The sequence below is a fragment of the Phasianus colchicus genome, chromosome 16 (assembly GCF_987193195.1).
Source record: "Phasianus colchicus chromosome 16, bPhaCol1.hap1.1, whole genome shotgun sequence".
Lineage (NCBI taxonomy): Eukaryota > Metazoa > Chordata > Aves > Galliformes > Phasianidae > Phasianus > Phasianus colchicus.
The window spans coordinates 14,305,687-14,327,663 of record NC_143451.1 but is presented as its reverse complement, the minus strand read 5'-3'; the positions used below and the strand labels follow the sequence as shown (position 1 = coordinate 14,327,663).

Below are 21,977 nucleotides of genomic sequence, written 5' to 3'. Positions count from 1 at the left end.
TCCTATTTTTTTTTTTACTAGGAAAAGACAAGTTGCTTTTCAGAGCTGTTCTGTGTCACAGTGTGAACTCTGAACTTTTTTCTTCTTGGCCTTCAGTCCACTGCATACTCAGAGCTTTGTTATATCTGTCTCACAAAGTGCAGTTGTTGCTCTGCACATCTTGTTTTCCTTGACAAAGTTCAATTCCTCTTCGTTTTTTCTTCCATATCATATGCTTTCTGAGTGAAATTAAATGCTGTAAGCAGGAAGTAATTGAGTTTTTGTGATTGTATGAAACTTTTTTTGATGTCCAGTCTGGTCCTTTCTACCTTAGTGCTTTATAACTTGTAAGTGCTCTCTTCTCAGTTACTTTTCTGTTGGAACGGCACAAGGATGTGGCTCATCTGACAGGCTGACAGGAATAGGGATTCAGGGATTGGTACTTGGGTTTTTTTTAAAACTAACTTTACTATCTGAAAAGAGAACTTTTTTTTTAAACAAAAATGCCCCTTTTTATTTAAAGAAAAAGCAGAATTACACAAGGTAGGCTTCTTCCAGGATCATTTTTCAGGTTTCCTTCAGGTACCTGGCTTCTAATAGCAAGCCAAGTGAGTTTGTTTCAAGTCCAGTGATAGGAAAGGCTTTGAGGTTGAGAATTTATATTCTGTTTATCCTTTCTGGATATATTGCAGCTCACTCAGATTACTGTGGAAGCATGAATATAAAGGAGTTTTACAGAGAGGATAGCCATCTTGGTGTAAATGAGGAATCAATATGTAAGTATAACCATTTATGTTGCCTTTAGCCTTGGGCTGTACGTTATGCTTGGTATGCTATTGTTGCTATAATAGCAGTTTGTGCTTCATGCCTCTGTGGAAGCTTCAGAGTAAATGCTTATTTTCTAGTTTAATTGCAGAGGGCAGAAAAGTGATTCCCTGGCATTCTGTACCATTGCTCAAGACAAGTTTTAGCCTGTTGGAATTTGCTTGATGTTTTTTAGCTTGGTAACTGTTAATATGAAGTAGTCTTGTTCACATTGTCTTGTAACGTTCTTGATTTGATCCTGGCTTTGTCCCATTAATCATCTGTTACCATAATCAACAGGTGATGACTGTAAGGGGAAGAAACAACTTGAAATACACACCACAGAGCACATGCAATCCTCCAGGGCTAAAAGGGTAGCAAGGACCATTTCGCACATCTTTTCTTATGCAGGTTGACTCGGACCTTTTTTATTTTGCTTTTATTTTGCATCAATCTGTTAAATCATTCATATTGTCTTGTTTTTATCTTTATCCATTGAGTAGACGAAAATGTACAGCGTTGAGGAAATCAATTTGCTTAACATCTTTTTCATTTTGACTTATTGTGCTGATACTGGCTTTTGTACAGGCTTGGTAGGCTGCCTATGTAGTTAAAATGAAGTGTGATGAAGGCATACAGCTTGTTTGAGAAAGCAATTCAGATTGTTAGCTTATTGTGCTTTGGGGAAGTTCATACTCTCGATAGGGTGGAGAGCTGCCTTTAAATAAAAGCAAGATACAAGGTATTGATATACAGATGATTTGAATAAAGGGTTTTTAACATTTTATTTTTGTTCTAGTGATAGTCAATTTTTGCAGGAATCTTTTATAGTAATAGAATCTTCCCTGTGAGATGAGCGTTCCCTAGCTTGAATGGCAGAGGCATCAAGAATCTGTTTGAATGCTCTTTGTTCAGCAAAGGAAAATGATTTGAGACACTTCATTCACCTAAATGCTTTGCAAAATATTGGGTTGGTATACCTATAATCCCTCAGATTAACCCAGACATAGATGCTAATCTAAAAGTGTAGGATTATTTTCTAAGTTGGTATTACGTAGTTTGTTCCGTAGAGCGAGCAGCCCTAGCTGTAGATACAGTAACTGCTGGCTTCTGGGGAGTTTCAGTTACTGCATTTTGTTTTAGCATGCTGCATTTGACTTTTGCTTTCAGAGACTCAAAATTGACATTGTATTGCTTGCATCCTGCATTCAGTAGTGAATGTCTGGTTATCAGTACATATTGGTATCATTATCAATTTTTTTCTCTAGAATTTTAAACTTCACTTGTTTCCTATTTTTAAACATGACTGTGGATAGTAAACTTGGTCTAAAATCTAGAACAAGAAAGATGCATATAAAATTAATGTACTTAAAGCATAGTTTTATGGGAATAATTTTTTTCCATTATCCGTTACACTTGGCTTGTTTATCTAAATGCCATGCTACAAAATGTGAACTTTGGCTGTTGTGAAGAAGGAAGTGGCTTTCTTACTACACAGAGGTTGTTGTCCATTACACCTGTTGCTGTACAAGAGAATTCTGTTTCTAAATTGTCTTGCTTTTACTTAAATTCATATTTATTGGTGGTTTATTTTGCTTCTAAATACTGAGAAAACAAGTCTGTAGATTACTGAAAGGCATGGTTTAATACTGTGCAGAGCACATAATGGTCAGGGGATGGAGGCTTTTCTTCTGTATGTATTGTGAAGAACCTTATTTGTATGTTGCCACATAGTTAATTTGTTATAATCTAGGTTACTTTGTGCTGCACGTGTTGCGAACAGTGGGAGCAGCTGGATGGTTTGTGTCCCAGAAGGTGTTGTCTCTACTTTGGCTGGCCATTCTTTCCCCAGGTTACTATCCTGATTTGTGTGTGTATGTCTGTGTGTTGCCTGTCCCTTCTTGACAGATAGGAAGTTTGCAGTAGATGGCTTACACTAATTCTGCTGTGCTTACTCTGGAGCTTGCATAAGTTGAGTGCACAAGCTGCTGTGCTTTACTGGCCAAAGCATGCGTAGTGAGAGAGTATGCTTCTGCTCACAGATGTAGTGGGACACTAACTGGTCTGCTTGTGTGTAACTGAGCGTGTTAACAGCCCAGATAAGGGGTGTCAAAAAGAATGGGGTGTGTTTGGTTTGGTATTTGCTTCCTGCCATGGCATTCCTCTCAGTGAACTCATTCTGCTAATATGTGCATTTCTTCAGACATGCTGAGGTCTTTAGTATGAGAACTTGGACTCAACGTTTCTTGCTGAATTTTCAGGAAGATGGCATTGTTGTAACCACTGAGATTTAATGTCTTTGCATGGTTGTTATTCTTTTTGAGTAGCTGAGGTTATAGTGCTGTCATACTGTGAGATACATCTAGATGTTACTAACCTGTGTGTTGCTTGTGCTCATCCATTTCTCTGCTCTGCAAAGTACCCGAGGCCACAGTTGCATGTCCCTCTGCTTGGTTTCCTTGAACATGTGGTGCAGTAATGTCACCTCTTCTCTCTTCCAGGGAGAGCAGCTTGTGGCATCTTCAGGTTGCTTAGAGCTGGTTGGAATCAACTTTATACTCTGATGTCTTTGCTGAAGGTGTTTATTCTTAGAAAGTATGTATCAATTATAAATACTTTTCTGAGCAAGTTCTGTTCCCAGTTATCAGGTGAAATATGATAATATTATTTCTTGCAAACTTTCTTCTCTTTCTCTAGATGCCTTCCAAAGGTTTCCAGGCTGTTGTTGTTTCTCATTCCACTGCTGTTTCTACTAGGTATGTGGATTGTACAGATTTCATACCAATCAGTGTATGCTTACCACTGCTTTGCCAAGGAAGTTGTTCTAATTGGGCTGTGGGTTCATGGTGAAGATGTAGGAGCTAAAAAGGCTGAGTTTTGGTTTGTGAACAGTTTGTGAATACTTTTTAAAAGTACTGGTGAGTCAGCGGGCTCTTGTTTCATGAAAGTTTAATTTCATAGAGCTTTTTAGACATAGCAAGTAATTGTAAAAACACTCAAGTATGTTTATTCCCTTTCATAGGAGCAGCATTGAGCTCATAAAGAGTAGGCTTTTCATTGTCAATCTGCATAAAAGCTCTGTGAAAGTGTGTTTATGGTTTTTTATTTGTGCATCCCAAAGCATTCTTTTTCTCCATACTTAATCTCCATACTTAAGTTGCTTGAAATACCACTACCTTAGACAGATTAGCTGGCAATGTTCCAGGCCAGTTGTCATCTTTGAAAGAAACTCCTATTTAAAGTATTTACTGAAGATATTGAGCTATTTTTTGAAAAGCATTTTCGTGTCTTTTTATATCTTCAAAAAAACTTTCAGAAACGTGAGGAGCTGTATGGAGAATAAGAAAGCAAGAAGTTATGCTGTGTAAAAATGCTGTTTCTTGTCATTAAAATATTGCAGAAATAAGTATAATCTTTGTCAAATTCTGTGTTTTCATGGAAGCATAAGTTTCCTCCAACTTCTCTTAGACATCGTGCAATGTGGTTTGTAGTAAATAGGGTATAAGGCAAGATATTTTCCAATAAGGTAAAAATTGTCAGTGAGTATGGCCTGTCATATTCAACAGATGAGATCTGTGTTCCAGGGAGCAGTAGTATAAGATTAAGAATGTATCATATATAAGCAGAAATCACCTGTAAGTGGTACTGATTTACGTTGCCTAATGCTTTTGGGTACTTGACTTAACAGTTTTGAAATTGCCTCATGTAGATAACTCTTCAGGCTGGAGTAGTGTTTACTGTGTGGCAAAACATAAGGTAATCTGTGTCCTTAAATAGGAACATAATTTGTAGATTGAACTCCCTTTTTTGCTTTTTTTCTCACTGAAGGTTTATGGTTCTGGGGATTTGACAGCTTCGTTGCACTGTTGCCTCTGTTGAACCAGACAAGAATTGATAAAGTCCAGAGCACAGATGACTCTATTTATGTTCCTGGTCCACAACCTGATTCTTCTCATTCTGTACAGCCTCCAAAGGTAAGGGAGAACAGTCTAGTCAAGAACTTTCTCTTAAGTCCTCTTAACTCCCCTGTCTTTGGAATTTTGCAATAACCACTTCACACCCAAGAGTAATAAAATTTATTTTTCTATGTTAAACAAATCTTTATACCTTAGGATACCATAAATATATTTGATTCTGCTCGTATAAATGAGCTGGAAAAGCAGATGGCCTTCGTGTCTGACAGATGCCATCATCATGATGAAGAATACAGCAAAGTGCTGCTTCTACTCCATAATCTTCAAGATCAGGTTGCCCAGATGGGTGACAGAAATGAAATCTTGAAGCTAATAAGAAATGTGATGGATCAACATCTTAAAGATAAGAGACTGGAGGAAAAGGTAATGATAAGTCAATTACTGACAGTTTCTGAGACTGCTCAAAGCACTGTTTTATTAATGCTGTTGATTAGTGATGTGACTTCTTAGGATTCTCCTGGTGTGGAATTGACTTATGCTGTCATTATTTAAGCATTCTTGAAAGTTACAGTCACAGAATGAAAGAAACACCATTTTAGCCAAGTACTTTGTACTCAAAGCATGCTGCTTTTTTCTTTCCTGTTTTTAAGACTGACTTCCTGGCTTTACATCAAGAGCACAACTTGCGCATCATAACGTTGGAAGATCTTCTTAGAAAACTCTCTGCTGAATTTAAGGTATGAAAGTTAGCTTTTCTAACTTTAGAAAATATAGATATAATAGTAATGTTCTGATGAAATAGGCAACAAACTACTTATTTTCTTCTGTCCTCTAACTTAGTTTACTTTACCCTAGTTTTGAACATTTGTTTCAGTCTCACTGCTAGTGTTTTTTCTTTTCTCCATTCTTGGCAGTGTTTTCAGTTCAAAGGTTAAAAATTGCCCAGGAAGGTGGGTGCTGTTTGAAATACAATCTTACTATACAGAGGCACGAATATAAGTAAAGTAGGAACACAGCCTCATATAGGTGGTGCTAGAATGTCTCACTTTTTCACTCGATTTTTTTTGTCTGTCACTTGCATTATTGTGTTAAACTAAACTTTTGTTCTTGTTTTTAGGACATTCAGAAGGAACTTGAAATAGCCAAAGCAAAAACAGTAAGGTATGAGCACTTAATTTTTTTGTTTAGCCTTGAAGCTAACTAATGGGCTTTTTTAAAAGACAGCTATCAGTTATTAGTTGTGAAAGACTTCTTGTGCTTTTACAGACACATAAGATTTCCTCCTCAAACTGCTTAGTATACAGTGGTTGCTTTTGATGCATCTTATATTTTTAATTTTTTTTAATCTTATCAACTCTAGCTTTCAGCTATGGTTTTGGTTTGTCAGGAAAAAAGCCCACAGAATTTCGTTAAGTAGTTTCCTGTTGGGAAGAGAAAACACTTTGTGAATTCTTACTTTTACATTTAATTGAAATAGCTTTGGAATGTTGGCTAATGCTGAGTGCTGATGAGTAGTAGTTGATTAATCTGTGCTTACAGGCTCAGCTGAAAGCAGTAATTTCATAGACAGGTGTTAAGGTAACTTGAAACTTGCTCTAATCAGTGGCCAACTCAAGCAAGTAAAGCTTGGCTGGTCTGTCAAACCAGAAAACTGTATTTGTCTGAATTACTAAGTTGTCAGTGAGATGATGTTCTGAAAGTCATTGCTTCTGGATTTGTTCAGTACTTTGAAATATTTTACTTCCATTATCTTCAACCTAAAGGTCTGAAAGCCTTCAAGGAACTGCAAGCTTATGATGTCTATCTCAATGGATAACTGAACTAGGAAAGCACTTCGTATTTAGACAAATATATTCTCATGCCTTTAGAATTTGATGGAATGATTGAAACTAATTGTTTCCTAATTTTTGACTATTTGTTTTTGTCAGAGATGGTGATGAACATAATCAACTCTTATCCAGAGTTAAAAAGCTGGAGCTTGAGTTGTCTCAAGTGAAATCAGAGCTATTAACTGGAGAAAGTATGAAGACAAGTTGTGAGAAAATAGATGTCATTCATGAAAAAGTAAGTTCTGGTAACCATCCTAGGAAAATTCAGACTAGATTTTGTTCGCAGACTTTTTGAAAGGCACTGCAAAAGTGATATAGGAATATTATTCATCTTAAAAACCAGTAGTGCTTCATGGAGTGGTACTACGATTTTTCCATTATTGGGTAGCACCTTACTAGATGAGCTTGTGGTTTGTTTTTCACAATGGCAGCTTCATTTGCATTTGAGATAATGCAGTATCATTTGAATGTACTGTACTTTGCTGTTATAGCTGACATATTATGCCAACTCATGCAAATATGGAAAAGGAACTCATGTATAAGCGATAGCTAGGTTTGTCATCTGAAACTGATGTTAAAAATCATGCTTTATTTTTTTAAACTTCTGTAAGGTTCAATTTGAATGTAGTCAATAAAATGCAGCAGTCTTTAAGTTCTTATTTTGTCCAAGTTGATATTCCAGTGCTATCACGAGATATTTTATCAATGTGTATGAAATCAAAGTATGCCATAGGTGAACAGTCACTTAAGTGACTTGCTTACTTAGGCCTGATAAGTATACTGCTCCCCTTAAAGTTGCCACAGTCCCTTTGTACTGTTGCAGTCAACTCTTCTGTTCTGAAATATCAGTCAGACTTCCTAACATAAAGCCCTTCATTAGCAGGACTTTGTTAGCTCCTCACCAAATCAGTGAAGCATCCTGTTCATCCATGTCTTCTGCATAATTGCCTTTCTGTTACCCTAGTGTAAGTCACTAGTTAAAACACATGCAAAGGCTAGGTTTCTCTGTAGTACTGGAAGGATGTATTGACTTTCATATGTGCCTACTAGATGGTCTTCATAAACCATTAAGTAATACTAATCATTTCTATTGTAATTGTTGGTAAATAGGTAGATGCCCAGGTTAAAGAATCTGTCAAGATGATGGTTTTTGGTGATCAGCACAAGGACTTTCCTGAATCGCTTCTCCAGTGGCTTACATCCAATTTTGTGACCAGAAGTGATCTGCAAACTTTGCTGCAGGATCTGGAGTTGCAAATTCTCAAGAATATTACTCTGCAGATGGCTGTAACAAACCAAAGAATTACATCTGAAGTAGTAACAAGTGCTGTGAATAATGCAGGGATTTCCGGAATCACAGAAGCAGTGAGTCAGCTGAAGTGCTAAGAAGTTCAATAAAATTGTCCTCCACATGCATTTAGTGGAACACAACTGTCTGCGTAAATGTTAATGACTTTAAGAGGTGCCTGGAAGATTAATTGAAATGGGCAGAACTATGGAAAATGACTGTGCTCTTACAGCAGTTATGTTGTCTGCTCTGAATGTGCTTTATTTTTCCCAAAAAAGTCTGCTATCTTGAGTACAGAAGAATTCCCAAATGATGTGGGCAGATGGGTGAAGGATAGGGAATTCCAATTCTGAAAAAAACATCAGGCAAGATGTAGTATGAATTTGTTTTGAGTCATTCAGTCAAGTATTTAGAAACAAACTTTATGTTGGCTGAAGCTTTCAAAAATTAGTGATAGAGTACAGCATCTCAGAAGGATGTTTGCCACTTGACGTGTGAATATCAGCTCTTGTCACTTAATATTGTTTTTCCTTTCTATTCTGTGTCCACCCGTAGCAAGCACAGATCATCGTAAACAATGCGTTGAAGCTGTACTCTCAAGACAAGACTGGTATGGTGGATTTTGCCTTAGAATCTGGAGGTAAACAGAATAAATACTATAATATTAGGGAAAATAATATAGTTCTAATAAAAATAGATCTTCTGAATGTGTGTGTAACTGGATAGTTGAGAACCACAGATCTATATGTGTGAAGTGACTGAACATCACTGAATTTACTATGGAAAGTGTACAATCTTTCAGTCTTCTGAAGTGAGAAATCTTTAATGTTTATTTAAAATAACATTGTATTTGATAGAAGCACAGCTTTGGAAAGTTAGAAAATTATTAGAGATTAACAATACCTTTAATATTTGATTGAGTTCCTGTTGGTTTTTTTTTGGGAGGGGGGAATAAAGCCTTCAGGAAAGAATGAAAAATTACTTCCGCTAACCTGATTTTATCTTTTTTAAGGTGGCAGCATTTTGAGTACTCGCTGTTCTGAAACCTATGAGACAAAAACAGCGTTAATTAGCCTCTTTGGAATTCCTCTGTGGTACTTCTCTCAGTCTCCCAGAGTAGTTATTCAGGTAATTAAAAGTTAAGTAAACAAGTTCAGCTTTGTGTTGAGTATCCTGGGGTGGTTCTTGGGTGCTGAGTGTTTTTTCTGATACACATCTCTGGGATGGGGTACTTTGAACTTTGTTCTGGGAGTGTGATTATTCTTGAAGGTCCTTGGCATTGCTTAAGGCCCTTCTTAACAAAACTAAGGCTCTCATAGCAGGCTTGGCTGCTGTACTGAATTTCTGCAAAATGTGAGCACTGGGAGGGTTCCTGTTAGAAAGCAGTCTCCAAGAGAGCTGATAGTTCAGGTGGATCTGCTGCCTTTGTGAAGAATACAATTAAAACTGTGCAACCCAGTTCTTCTATTTTATTGTATAGTCCTTCTAACACAAAGTATCATTTCATGTTTGGTCTTTGGAGGCAGGATTGGATTTGTGATTAGGAGTAGAGTTATTGTGTATCTTACTGGTTACTGAATAACTTGTTCTGCCACTTATTATCATTTTAAGACTAGTAATTCAGAATTCATTGCAAAAACAAAATGCAAAAAATGTTTGTTCTTGTCCTGTTCTTTCCATTCCTTGCTGTCTACTTGCCCTGAAACCTGTTCAGCCGGACATGTATCCAGGAAACTGCTGGGCTTTCAAGGGATCGGAGGGATATCTGGTAGTTAGACTTTCCATGAAGATCTATCCTACTGCCTTCTCATTGGAACACATACCAAAAACACTTTCACCATCAGGAAATATCACCAGTGCTCCTAGGAAGTTTGCAGTATATGTAAGTCTCGAGTTTTAAATTGTTGGTGTTTATAAAGAGTATTTGTTGTATATCTTGAAAAATAATGAGGGAAAACAGCTAAGGAGAGAAACTTTTTTCAGTCTTTGTTAGAATTGTTCGTATTTTTGATGAGCTTCAGGATCTAGATTAGTGCTAAAAGTAGTTTGGAGGGATATTTAGCAATTCTGTTTGTTATGAGCAGTTCATATTTTACAGTGCAATAGTAGTAAATTAGCTCCTTAATTCCTGCTATAAAAATTAAGGAGTTTGTATGTTTTCACAGTCAAACATAGCAGAAACTAGAATGTACAGCTTGTCTGAGCAAGCACTGAGCTGCATGGGAAAAACATTCTAATCCTTGCATGGTAGATTTCTGGATGCTACTTGTTGATCCTCAGTTACGTAAATATGCTTCAACAGTTTCCATACTTAAACAAATCTTTATCTCATTGTTACAGGGCTTAGATGATGAATATCAAGAGGAAGGCACATTTCTGGGGCAGTATGTCTATGACCAAGAAGGGGAGCCGCTGCAGATGTTTACAGTGGTAAGTCTGATAGGATTTAAAGTGTCAGGAGAGACTCATTTTCTGTGTCAGTACTCGGTGACCTGTGAAGAAAAGGGCTGCATTCCCTGTTGGGCAATGTAAAAACAGATGTAGGAAGTATTTCTCTATCTGCATCAAAACCCATCATCTAAAGAGATGAGAGGGAATGTTTTTGCCATCTGGACACAACTGGTGTGAAGATAAACTTATGAAGAATCAGCTTCACACTTATTCTGCTCCCTTAAGAAGCAAGGAGCAAACAAAGTAGGAAAGTTCTGTTCAAAGTGGTAAAAGGTTCCCAAGCCATAACTTAATTACTAATAAGAGTTGCAGAAAGCAAGTTTGGTTGAGAATGCAACTTTGGTTGTGCCTGTTTATACTAGAGAGCTGACTCTGGTTTGTGTGTTTGCTCTTTCTTTCTCCAGGAGAAAAGTGAAAACGTATTCCAGATAGTGGAACTGAGGATTCTTTCTAATTGGGGACATGCAGAGTATACCTGTCTTTATCGGTTCAGAGTGCATGGGAAACCTGCTGAATAATCCCCTACACTACAGCTTGGGTTGCTTAGTTGTACATTTTGTTTCCAATCTGTATATACCGGACAGCCTACAACACTGGAATCTTTAAAGGACGAGGATGCAAGATATATCCTACAGAGTTACCAATCCTCTGATGAAGGCAGAAGACTGTCAGCAGAACTGTATAAAATAAAACTCATTTGCTCTAATGCTCAGTTTGTAATTGCCAGTTAGCTTTATATTTTTGTGTCCATGCTGAGAGAAGTAATGCATGCAAACGACTCTGGTTCATAAAGCCCAGTTAGCAATCAGGTGATACCTATTTTATTACAAATGAATGTATGTGTTTTTTGCTTGTTTTTTTTTAAAAGAATAAACCACTTTCTGCAACTAGGATTTTTTTCTTTTAATTCAGGACTCAACTGCATATTTGTTAGCTTAGCACTGCAAGCCAAATAATGTCATGGAGTTTAAACAGCCTGTGGCTACAGGTGTCCTTCAGTTGACTTTGTTTTGACCTGCTGGGGGATCCTAAAGGGCTTCTTCAATAAATGTTGACTATAATAAATATTGCTGTCAGGGAAAGTTAACACAACCAAAATTAATTTAACACCAGCGACTGAGAATGCTTTACTGTAACTTGTGGCCATGGGTTGCTTTAAAATTCAGGGATAACTTCAAGTTATTTTAAGGGTTTTTACCATGGCAACTTGATGAGCTTGTTTAATTGCTGTATGTGAATGTTTACTAAGCAGTTTAACAGTTTTGTCAGCTCTTCTCACTTAGTACATCGAGGCAGATTTGGAACTTAACCCTAGAGAAGAGCTGTCTTAACTCCTCAGAAATTCTCTTCTTGGGACAATAATTCCTTACATCTTATGGTTGGTAAATGTCGTACTACAATAATGCAGCACAGGGAAAATGGGGCTGTGAAGTCTCATCAGTACAAAGTAATGGTATCCAGGATGTGGGCATGCATTGGATCAGCCCCAAGCTTTGTCACACAGCACGAGCTGAGGCTGCTCTGGGAGCCCCCTTTAGCATCACTACTTTTAAAGATCCTTTTCAGAAAAGACTCCTACGTGCACTTGGTGTGCAGAACTTTTATCTTGCTGTTCCCATGCATTTTATGACCTGTGAACTGTTAACACATGGAGCTGCTGACTGGTTTTCTGAATCGAGTTCTGTATGTTGCACAACAGTCCTCCAATGTTTCGACACAGTCTCTGCATGGAGAACTCTTCCTTGAGCCGGAGCCCACGGCCGATGCAGAGGAGCTGCATTGTCTGTACAGGTGTTTTAATATGTTACATATTTAAATTAGAATTATCCTGTATAAATTGGAATTGGGTAGTGGGAGTATTTTGAATAACACTAACTTATTTTTTAAAGAAGCGAGATAGGACTTTGTGCAATGTATTTTTGTAAATGCTTTTCAAATCGTCTGTTCTTCGCTGCCTCCAAACTGACGAGATGCTATGAAATGTTTAAATAAAGAGTTTTAATTTTTTCAAAGTGCATGTAATATTTGAAACAAAATAAAGCTTTGGTTTTGTTTTTTTTTCTTCTGTATCTTCGGTGATCTCTTTAAATAATTAACGCCCCCCTCTTCCTCTCAAAGCCCGGCTTTGGAGCAGCGGTGCTGCAGCACCGACGCCCCGATGCTCCGGCCGAAGCTCTGCGGGCTGGGGGCGGAGCGCCGCCGGCTGCCATTCCTCCGCACGGCCCCGCCCCCGCGCACCACGTGACTCCGCGCAGCCGCGCTCCTGAGCCTCGCGGGCCGCCGTCGCGCCGGGCGGAAGCCGGGCGGTGAGGCGCGACGTCGCTCCGGGGCTGCGCGCGTCTGCGCCCGCCTCCCGCCCGTCCTCCTTCCTTCCCTCCCCCCCTCCGCGCTCCTCCGCGTCGATGGCGGCGGCGATTATGGCGGCGGAGCAGGAAGCGGCCAAGGGCGGCGGCAGGAACCGCGGCGGCGTGCAGCGCGTGGAGGGCAAGCTGCGCGCCAGCGTCGAGAAGGGCGACTACTACGAGGCGCACCAGATGTACCGGACGCTCTTCTTCAGGTACGGCCCGGCCCGCCGCCCCTCCCCCGCGCGGCCTTCCAGAGCCTTCCCACGCACCGCTCCCCGCTGCCGCCCGCCGCGCCCACTCCCTGTCTCTATTGGCCGCCGCTGCTGTCCATCTCCGCCTCTCGCTCTCTCATTGGGCCACGCGGGGGCGGGGCGGGGCGGGCGCGCGCATGGCAGGCTGCGGGCGGCACGGATCCCGGGCCCGGCCTGCGCTCCGCGGGGTCCCGCCGCGGTTCCTCCTGAGCCCCGCCGCCGCCTGTGGTGACTCCGCGGCTTTCCGGCGTCCCGCCGCTTGCGGGGCCGAGGAGGCGGGCGGAGCCCGTGTCACTGGTCCGGCGGCGGGACCCCCCCCCGTGAGAGCCGCGGGACGCAGCGCTGCTGACACGTCTCCCGCGTCGGCCTCTCCCGGCTCTCGCTCGGAGATTCCCGGCCCTCCCTTCGCCGCTGCCCGGCTCCGTGCGGGCCGGGCCTTCCCTAACACAGAGGCCCTCCCACCTCCCTCCTGCAGAGCCTGCGGGGCTCCCGAGCCGTCCCACCTCGTCTCGCTGTAGTCCGGGATATCCCGGCCCCGAGATTGCGCTAAAAGTTGTGCCTCCCTGTGCCTGTTTCCCATGCCCCGTGCGTTACTGTGGAGGCACTGAGGCTGTGCCCCTGTGGAAGCTGGCTCGCTGCCTGGCACCCCTTTGCCCTGCTCCTTGGGTGCCGTCCTGCTGAGCCCTGTGCCTGTTGCTGTCTCTGGGCAGCGTTTGCTGGCTCTGCCTTCACCATTCCCCTTCCCTGGCAGCTTTAGGCTGGCCAAACTTACAGGTAGAAATGTTCTTCCTTGTGTATGTGGCAGTGATTAAGCAGAGGAGACCTGGATGCTCAGTCAGACATAGTACTATGGCCTCTTGCAATATTTCTTTTCATTGCTGACATCCACGGCGACTTGCTGTTGTCACCTCTTTTCTCATTCAATTTAATAGATAGACCGTTCTGTGTTCCCTTCAGGAGTGCTGGATTGGGTACCCCTTGTAGGGGCTCCACTGGTTGGCCCTGGCTTTGTTCACTCGTGGTAGTGCCAGGATTGGGATGTTGCCCTCAGCAGCCTCGTGGCTCCATTGTGCCATATGTCCCCAGAGCTGAATGGGATCAGCACGTGGCTACCCTCAGCACACAGCAGCCAGGAGTGTGGGGTGCTGCACTCTCAGCACTGCGGGGCATAATGTTCTCAGTGCACTCTTCCCATTGCTGCCCTCCCTGCTACGTACTGAGCACCATCACACAGCAGATCTGCTGGGATCAGCGAGGGCAACATCAAAGTTTTAAGACTTAAATTGTATTTGAGGATAAACATATATCTAAGACGGTGCGGCCTATTTTATGGGAAGGATTACGTGAGGCGGTGGCTGCAGTGGTGGAAAATGACTTTGTTCAGCAGTTGTTTCTCATCTCGGGTTTTATACGCGTTAGCTCACATGCTTTGCTTAATCCTCACTGTATTAATTTGGAGTGAGAGTTCCTGCCTTTTCCCTTTCAAATGCAAGAGAAGGAAGGTGTTCAATTAAAGGGAAAGGTGATATTTGTGTAGCTACGGAGAGGATTTCCTTCCAGGCAAAAAGATAGAATGAGGCAGAGAAGATTTGTTTGGAAAGTCGCTGAGAGTGGGAAGAAGTCCCAGACAGTCTTGTCTGTCCTCTGTAAAATGTTTGTTGAATGTAAACAGTCTTCCAGAGAGACATCAGCACAGAGTGAGGTGATCTCAGCTGCGGAATTGTAATTGGGATGCAGTGTTGATTCACTTTGATCAAAGCCAGCCTGTAAATGCTAGTCCATTCCGTCATCCAGTGCGAGTCAAACCTGAAATCCTGACTCAGAGCTTCAGAAGTCAGAAGCCAAGGTATGCTTGAGGTTGGAGGAGGGTGGGGAGGAAGGATTATCACAAACCTGCATCCTGCAATGCTTGTCCTCGCTGTGCTCCACGTGGCAGGAGGAATGTGCTGCTGCTGTCCAGCAGCGTTATGTGGGCAGTGCAGGCTGGGTGGAGCCGGTCACTGCGTGCTCTGGCAGTTGAATCAAAGGTTCAACCTGACTGCCTCTGTAGTGACACTGACTTCTGTTATCCTTACGCTTGTAGGTCTGTATGATATGGATCATCTGTCACAAGATTTCAATTCTGAAAATGTTACTGTTTGGTTCTAAGTGCCATTTAGATTCACAGAGTGAATATTTCTAGTCTTTTTTTTTTTTTTTTTTTTTTTGTAATATCTTTCAAAAAACAGTTCTTAAGATGTATTTTATGTTGTAAAGCAGTTTTCATTAGTATCAGCTGCAGCCATTCCCAGAGTAGGAGTCTCCTGGAAACGACTCAGTGGGAGGGGGATCCATGAGGAGCTTTGGAGCCAGAAGCCTGAGGCACACCTGGGTATGAGGCCAGCTGTAAAATGCTGCAGGTGCTGAGCTGCTCAACTGATGCACGAGGCATTTACTGCTGCTCTGAGCTGCTGAGGGCACTTACTCAGAGAAAGTCCTGCTATCCTTAACTGCTCTTGGTGGAAGTGCTGCATTTCTAACCTGGAGATGTGATGCTCCAAGAGCTGTAGTTGCCCATTGTGGTGACGTGCAGGAGGCTGTGATCACCGTGCCGTGGTAGGAGATGGTTCTTGGGGTCACTGTTGGGAACCAGTTCTGTCCTCTTTCATTTCTTGGTTTACAGCTAAGTGAGGAAGGGAGGAGCTGCACCAGGTGTGTGAGAGAATGCTGTGATGTGGGGTGTGGCAGAGCCTGCAGGCTGCCTGCCATCAGAGGAACAGGCTGCTTGGCTTCAGTATGGGTTCAGATGGGTTCAGTATGGCTTCAGATGGCCCTCACTGGTAGCAGAATCAAATAATTGAATCCTTCTATTAATTGATATATATACAACTTGCTTTCTAGTAACTTTTATCAAGGCTTTGCTGTTGTTTCCAGGTATATGTCACAAGGAAAATATGTGGAAGCGAGAGAGTTAATGTACTCAGGGGCTCTGCTGTTCTTCAGTCATAACCAGGTATGTTGATGTTTCTGTGTGGTGTTGGGGGGTTGTTATGGGGTGAATAGTGAATTCCCAATGGCAAATGTTGGGGTGGTGGCTTTGTAATCTTTTGCCTTATCGCTTTGTTGAGTTTCTCTCCACAAGGAAAGATGATTCCAAACTGGAACTGTGAACCACATTTGTTTTGCTTTCCTGGAGGCTTCTCGCTGTTGCCATCAAATTAATGTAAATTTTTGTAAGAGGGAATTGAAATTTCCTGTTGTTCTTTACCTGTAACTGCTGATAAAAGCATTGATGTGCTTCTGATAAAATCCTGCATGAGAAATGAACTCTTTCATGATTTTTCCTTCGATTCACTGCTATGTTCATCACTACCAATATGTCTGTCTTTTAGCAAAACAGTGCTGCTGATCTGTCCATGTTGGTTTTGGAGTCTTTGGAGAAGTCAGATGCAAAAGTAACAGATGACCTTTTAGGTATGGTGACCTTTGCACTCAGTTTATTTAGGTGTTCTCACTTCTCAGTGAGCATTAAGTCCTGGAACCTGAAATCATTGTTGTATGTTATCCCATGTGGCCAGGGAGTAGAAATGGATGGGAGGAAAACTTTGTTAGAGAAGAATGGGTCCCTGATAACTGACAGTGCTGTGAGCAAAGGGATATACGTTGGATTAACGTGGCATCCTCCTTTCCTCACTGCAGGAGGAATACGTTGTCTACACAGTGACTTGCAGCTCCAAGGCTTTGCTGGATGGCAGTGTCTGTCATAGCAGCGTGGTGGTGCAGGCAGTACTTGTCAGTCAGCCTCTCACTTTCTTCTCCAGTTGAGATTTATCGAGCAGACAGTTTGGGAAGACCTTAAGAGCTGCCTTGGCAGGCTGCAGTGTGGGTGGGCACAGAAGGTACAGAGGGTTGGGACAGACCTTTCCTTATTGCCTTAGGTCAGCTCTGACTTTCTGTATCCCACCGATGACTTCTGGTGGTCCTTTTTGGAACTGCAGGCTTCTGTCTGCTGCCCTGTTGATGGCAAGCACTCCTGAGGCCAAAAGCCTTCTCTACTCTGTGGGGCTGTTTGAAGCTCTGGGATTCCCTGTCCCAAACCATGACAGGATTGATGTGATGTTTGTGGTGTATTTCTGCAATTCAAAGTCACTGTTTTTAAGATGTCTTATAAAGACCGAGAACAGAGCTTGTCTTATTAGGAGTTGTGTCTTGAGAAGCAGCAAGTCTTCCTATTTCTGTTAACGTTATGTATTTGTGAATGTTATTCCTTGTAGAAAACTTGGCTAAATTGTTTAGTTTAATGGATCCAAATTCTCCTGAAAGAGTGGCTTTTGTATCCAGAGCACTGAAGTGGTCTAGCGGGGGATCAGGAAAACTTGGCCATCCAAAATTACACCAGTTACTAGCCATTACCCTGTGGAAAGGTAAGAAAAATCAACTGGCTTTCCTGTGTTTGATTTTTGAATATGTTGAAAACATGTAAGAGATGTGTTTTGGAAATAACCTAGAGAAGCTGAGATGGAAATGATTTCTGGTGTTGCCTGCTGTGTGTCACTAACAAAAAAAAAAAAAGGCTCATAAATGTATTTGTGCAAACCCAAAAACACAGCTGCTGTAAAGCTCTTTGGTAAAAGGAGGGATGATCCTTTAGGCACTGAGGTAGTTTGGCTAAGAGTCATTAGCAGGAAGCTTGTTGGGGAGCAGGGCTGTTCTGTTGACTTGTTATTACATCCTGGATAAACCTAAGAAAGATTGATACACATCACAGCATCTGACTGCCAGGCACCTGTGGGATGTTGAAGAGCAGGCTTATTTCAGGCATTTCCCATGCATAATGGGATGTCAAATAGACCAAAATGCTCAAAATAATTGTGTTTTGTACTCAGCTTTTAAAGTCTTGTGTTCAAAACAAAGAGGTGGATGAGAGCAGCCAAATAATTAGTGCTCTCCTCTGGTTTCTCATCGATTAAAAGCTGTACAAGGTGATTGCTCATTTGCTAAGTGTCTTTCAGGAGCTGTGATTGGTGGTCATGGCTTTGTGTGACAGTGGTCAGCTTGGCAGCTCATTGCCTGGCTGTGTGCCACACACAGGCCCAGGGCTGTTCTCAGGGATTGGTGGTGGTTTTTTGATGGCTGCTGCCACCTCCAAGGGAAGATTTTCCTTAGTGTTAAAGTAAAAAGCTGTGGTGTGATTAGCATAGAAAGCATTGCATTCTAAAAGTAAGAATCCCCATCCTGTAGCCTTCTGCTTGCCCTTCTTTTGCAGATCAGAATGTGTGTGTTTTCTTATTAGCTACTGGGAGTCATCAGAAATAGCTGTGATTTTTCTAACAAAGCTTTTAAATTCCAAAAAAGAGCAGGTTTCCAGTTATGATTTGTCACTACTGTGCTTTTGCATGATTCTTGGCTTCAAGTTCTAACAAAACATTTTCATTTCTTGCACCTTTTTTTCCTGCATAATTGCTGTTATGTTCAGAACATGAAGGCAATTTTAATTTTGATAGCAGGAGTAGGCTATGCTAAAAATAGGGAATGCCTTCTTTCTGTGCACATAGAAGGAAGGATGCTGAAGGTACTGTTGGGCTTCATCAATTATCTATAATTTACAGGGGGAAAAAGTGCCCCTCCTTTTTGCTACTTGTCCTGTTTATTACTGTGTGCAGCTCTTTCTGTCTGTAGAGTAACAGCCTAGCAAATGTGTTTTTATGCTCACCTATGATGAACTGATTTCTTAAATGCCATTTTCTTTTTCCTTTTATAGAGCAAAACTATAGTGAATCTCGGTATCACTTCTTGCACTCCACAGATGGTGAAGGCTGTGCAAACATGCTCGTGGAATACTCCTCATCCAGAGGCTATCGCAGTGAGGTGGACATGTTTGTAGCACAGGCAGTCCTACAGTAGGTGTTGCATTGGTTTTTTTTTGAACTGTTGTGCTGAGGTGATGCTGTGTGTGAGGCCAATCTAATTTGATCGAGATAACTATGGGTTAACTGAATGTCCTTTCAAAGAAGCTGTGAAAGTGAGACCAGAGGTTCAAAACTCACTGCGTGTGGTAGCAATAGAAACTCATCTCAAAACTCATGTGGAGTGGGGAAAAAGCGTGTTAAAGTCAAAACCTAACATTGTATTAATTGCTTTAAGAGTTAACATAATCTGTTTGACCCTCAGAGCACAATTCTTATTTTTTGTTAATGCTACTTTGTGCCTGGTTAGTTTGGAATTAACTGGATGTGCTTACCAAGCCTGGGACTAAGTGGGCACAAGACTTGCTCTTGGTCTCATTGTCCTAAGAGATTATTAACATTGGGTCACCCTGGTGTATGAGCAGCATGGACCAATGGTTTCTCAGAACTGCTGGTGGCTCCCATTTAATTTAAGCATTTATTTGGAAGGACGTGGGAGTGCAAGCTTGTGTGTGCATTTGCAAAGCTCACGTACAATTGAGGCTGACAAAGCCAATTTTACTGAGTTTAATCAGCGGATGGCTTCCTGCAGGCAGGGAAAGCAGCTCAGGGGGAGGCTGAGCAGGAGGTGCAGCAGGACTGCAGCACGGACAGGAGGTGCTGTGAGAGGGAGTGGGCGAGAGTGAGGCTGTCTCTTGGCAGCCTCCAGCTGTCGTGTCGGATGTGTCCTGCTTTCTTTAGTTGGTTGCTAGAGATTGTAGTGATGATTAGAGGTAGAAAATCCCTCTATAGGTCTGCTGTATGTAGGGCTCTTAAACAATGCTATGAGTATTTGTTTCTATGAGTATCAGTTACAAATAAGGGATTCTTTTTCTCAGCATTTAGACAGAGGCACTTCTTATGTCCTTTAATGGCCTCAGAATTTATCTCGGACACCATGCCAGATCCTCTTACATAGCAGTTCATACTCTTCTCTGATTTTTAACTTCCCCTGTTCTGTTTCCTTTTGCAGATTTCTCTGCTTAAAAAATAAGACCAGCGCCTCAGTTGTTTTTACAACGTATACACAGAAACATCCTTCAATAGAAAAGGGTCCACCCTTTGTGCAACCACTGCTAAACTTCATCTGGTTTCTGTTATTGGCTGTTGATGGGTATGGTGTGATTTTTCTCACTCTGGTCTTAATTTCCTTTTCAATTGCTTTTGAGATAATATTTTTGGTTGTTTCCTTTCTAGGGGAAAACTAACAGTATTTACAGTATTGTGTGAACAGTATCAACCGTCCCTGAAAAGAGATCCCATGTATAATGAGGTGAGTTACTGGGAACTGCAAGCAGGATGTAACCCACAGCATTAGTTAAATAATGGCTGATCACTCTGAGTGCAAACCACGTGGGTCACACTGTTTGTAATGTGGCTGAAACAGCAAACAGCTGCTGGGTGCTGGCTTTAAGTGTTTCCTCCAGGTAGTGGGATGCTGATAGATGCTGATAGATGCTTTAGACAGCGGGTGGCTTTTATTTGGAAGAGTGTGTTTTATTTAGTGGGAATGGAAATTGATAAATCTATCAGGCATGGCATTTCAGTTGTTCTTGATGACATGTTGAGAAGTAGGATGTTTGAATACAGCTTGTAGAGAGGAGTCAGTGATCTCACTTGTGGTATTTCCATCTGTAAACGAAGCAGCTGATGTTGTTCTCCATCTTGTGTCATTCCAGTACCTAGATAGAATAGGACAGCTTTTCTTTGGTGTTCCACCCAAGCAGACATCGTCCTATGGCGGATTACTAGGTAAGGTTTATGCTAGCAGTTCTGGTTACCGAAATCAACCCTACCAGGGTGGTGAGAGAGCAGATGAAAATTTTTTAATGAGAATATGGAACCAGTAAGCTAAGTTTGACTGTCATGTACTTGGTTCTAGGAAATCTTTTAAACAGTCTGATGGGAACTGGAGAAGATGATGACACAGAAGATGGTCAGGAAGACAGCAGTCCTATTGAACTGGACTGAGTATTTTTGCCATAGGGTGCCGTGTACACTGATGGTTCGATGACTCCAAAGACAGTTTTGGAATTTGAATCCTGCAGTTGTTTCTTGGCGCCTAAAAGGGCTCCTCCAGTCTTTTAGAAATGGTTGCTGAAATGTTTATAATGTTCGGTCTATATTATTTATGTAAACAAAAGAAAGAAACCAACAAAAAGTAGCCAAAAGAACCAATGGGAGTGATTGTTAGCAGGTTTCCAATGCAGCGGCTGGTGACTTTAATTAAAATATAGTCGTCTACGGTTTCTGATGCAGTATTCCCTTTTGCACAATAACTCAATAAATATGGGTCTGCTCCACGACCTATCCACTACCATCTTTGTTACAAGAAGGCCTCCCTGACCTCTGCCATCTGCAAGGAACATCCTGAAAGCAGGGTGAGTCACTGCGTAACTGAGGGGTGAGGCTGGTGCCAAAAGTCCTGCGATGCGAGGAGCACAGGGAGCTGCACAGCCAGGACACACTGACAGCGGGAGCTCCCTCTGCTGCAGTGAGAACAGCACTGCCTGTGTCTATGGTGAGCTGGCTCTGGCTGAGCCCATGTGTGTGTTTAGCTGATACTTCTGAAAAGCACAAGTTTGAATTGCTCTCGAGTAAAAGCGGATCAGTGGAACGCAGGTAATTGGCTCCATACGGATCTCTCTTGCCTAGGCTTAAAAATTTGGCATCTAAAGTACCTCTGGCTGGTGGCTCTGCTGCTTTGGAACATTCTTTCTCATTCTGAGTTCACAACCATATGTAACAGTGAACAGCCACGAGCAATGTCTGCATTTGAAATGCAGCTATATGTAAAGAAAAGGGATACTGCAGAACTTCTGGTTCTTTATGATATATTTATTTTTCTCGGGTGATTGATTCATTTAACATTTCGTGTAAAAAGGATAAATCAATAAATAATGGAGTAATTTCAACCCCAGTGGTAGGCATAGCAATTCTACATCTCTTTAATGCAGACCACTGAGTGGTGGTGGTGCAGCAAACAAACGAAAGGGGAAAACGCTTTATTTTTTCACGATGAAAATACGAAGGCTTAGATTAATAAACAGCAATCATGCATGGGGGAGGGAGGGGTTCATCAGACTTTACTGACTGTACGAAAAAGAAAAGAAGGCAATGAAAGGCAGATTTTGTGTTAATTGTGACGTCTCAAATAAACACTTTATACCAGGATCTACGATACAGCTGCTT

General features: G+C 41.7%; 2 protein-coding genes across 15 annotated transcripts in view; both read left to right on the top strand.

Annotated features, from left to right (window-relative positions):
• The window catches only part of SUN1 (Sad1 and UNC84 domain containing 1), a 28,264-nt gene extending 15,938 nt beyond the window's left edge, over window positions 1-12,326 (top strand). For 8 of the 12 annotated variants that reach the window (XM_090151587.1, XM_031606907.2, XM_031606904.2 and 5 more), the window contains 16 exons: window positions 672-755; window positions 1,084-1,194; window positions 2,537-2,635; window positions 3,285-3,378; window positions 3,481-3,539; window positions 4,612-4,757; window positions 4,896-5,120; window positions 5,348-5,434; window positions 5,815-5,858; window positions 6,626-6,761; window positions 7,637-7,891; window positions 8,370-8,454; window positions 8,827-8,942; window positions 9,529-9,696; window positions 10,155-10,244; window positions 10,670-12,326. In XM_090151587.1, coding sequence (XP_090007713.1) covers window positions 672-755; window positions 1,084-1,194; window positions 2,537-2,635; window positions 3,285-3,378; window positions 3,481-3,539; window positions 4,612-4,757; window positions 4,896-5,120; window positions 5,348-5,434; window positions 5,815-5,858; window positions 6,626-6,761; window positions 7,637-7,891; window positions 8,370-8,454; window positions 8,827-8,942; window positions 9,529-9,696; window positions 10,155-10,244; window positions 10,670-10,783 — 1,913 coding nt within the window. In that variant the 3' untranslated portion in view covers window positions 10,784-12,326. The remainder of the gene's footprint in view (window positions 1-671; window positions 756-1,083; window positions 1,195-2,536; window positions 2,636-3,284; window positions 3,379-3,480; window positions 3,540-4,611; window positions 4,758-4,895; window positions 5,121-5,347; window positions 5,435-5,814; window positions 5,859-6,625; window positions 6,762-7,636; window positions 7,892-8,369; window positions 8,455-8,826; window positions 8,943-9,528; window positions 9,697-10,154; window positions 10,245-10,669) is intronic. The other 4 variants (XM_090151589.1, XM_031606911.2, XM_031606913.2 and 1 more) reach the window with 2 other exon arrangements.
• Window positions 12,327-12,516: 190 nt separating this feature from the next.
• GET4 (guided entry of tail-anchored proteins factor 4) lies at window positions 12,517-21,959 on the top strand. 3 transcript variants are annotated; one of them, XM_031606835.2, is made up of 9 exons: window positions 12,517-12,822; window positions 15,775-15,853; window positions 16,233-16,314; window positions 17,115-17,264; window positions 18,647-18,740; window positions 19,759-19,899; window positions 19,983-20,058; window positions 20,465-20,537; window positions 20,668-21,959. In XM_031606835.2, exons 1-9 carry the CDS (start codon window positions 12,668-12,670, stop codon window positions 20,754-20,756), a joined length of 939 nt encoding a protein of 312 aa, XP_031462695.1. In that variant the 5' UTR covers window positions 12,517-12,667; the 3' UTR covers window positions 20,757-21,959. The 3 variants fall into 3 exon arrangements, with proteins under 3 accessions (XP_031462695.1, XP_031462694.1, XP_031462696.1); XM_031606834.2 differs by having other exon boundaries at window positions 12,518-12,822; window positions 18,602-18,740; XM_031606836.2 differs by lacking the exon at window positions 12,517-12,822 and adding an exon at window positions 15,076-15,456 and having other exon boundaries at window positions 18,602-18,740.
• The last annotated feature ends 18 nt before the right edge of the window (window positions 21,960-21,977 follow it).

Coding starts and splice junctions, on each gene's coding strand:
- GET4 (XM_031606834.2), top strand. CDS start 12,668: ATGGCGGCGGCGATTATGGCGGCGGAGCAGGAAGCGGCCAAGGGCGGC. Junction 17,265..18,601: donor AGCCATTACCCTGTGGAAAG/GTAAGAAAAATC, acceptor TTCCTTTTATAG/AGCAAAACTATAGTGAATCT. Junction 19,900..19,982: donor CTGTTATTGGCTGTTGATGG/GTATGGTGTGAT, acceptor TTTCCTTTCTAG/GGGAAAACTAACAGTATTTA.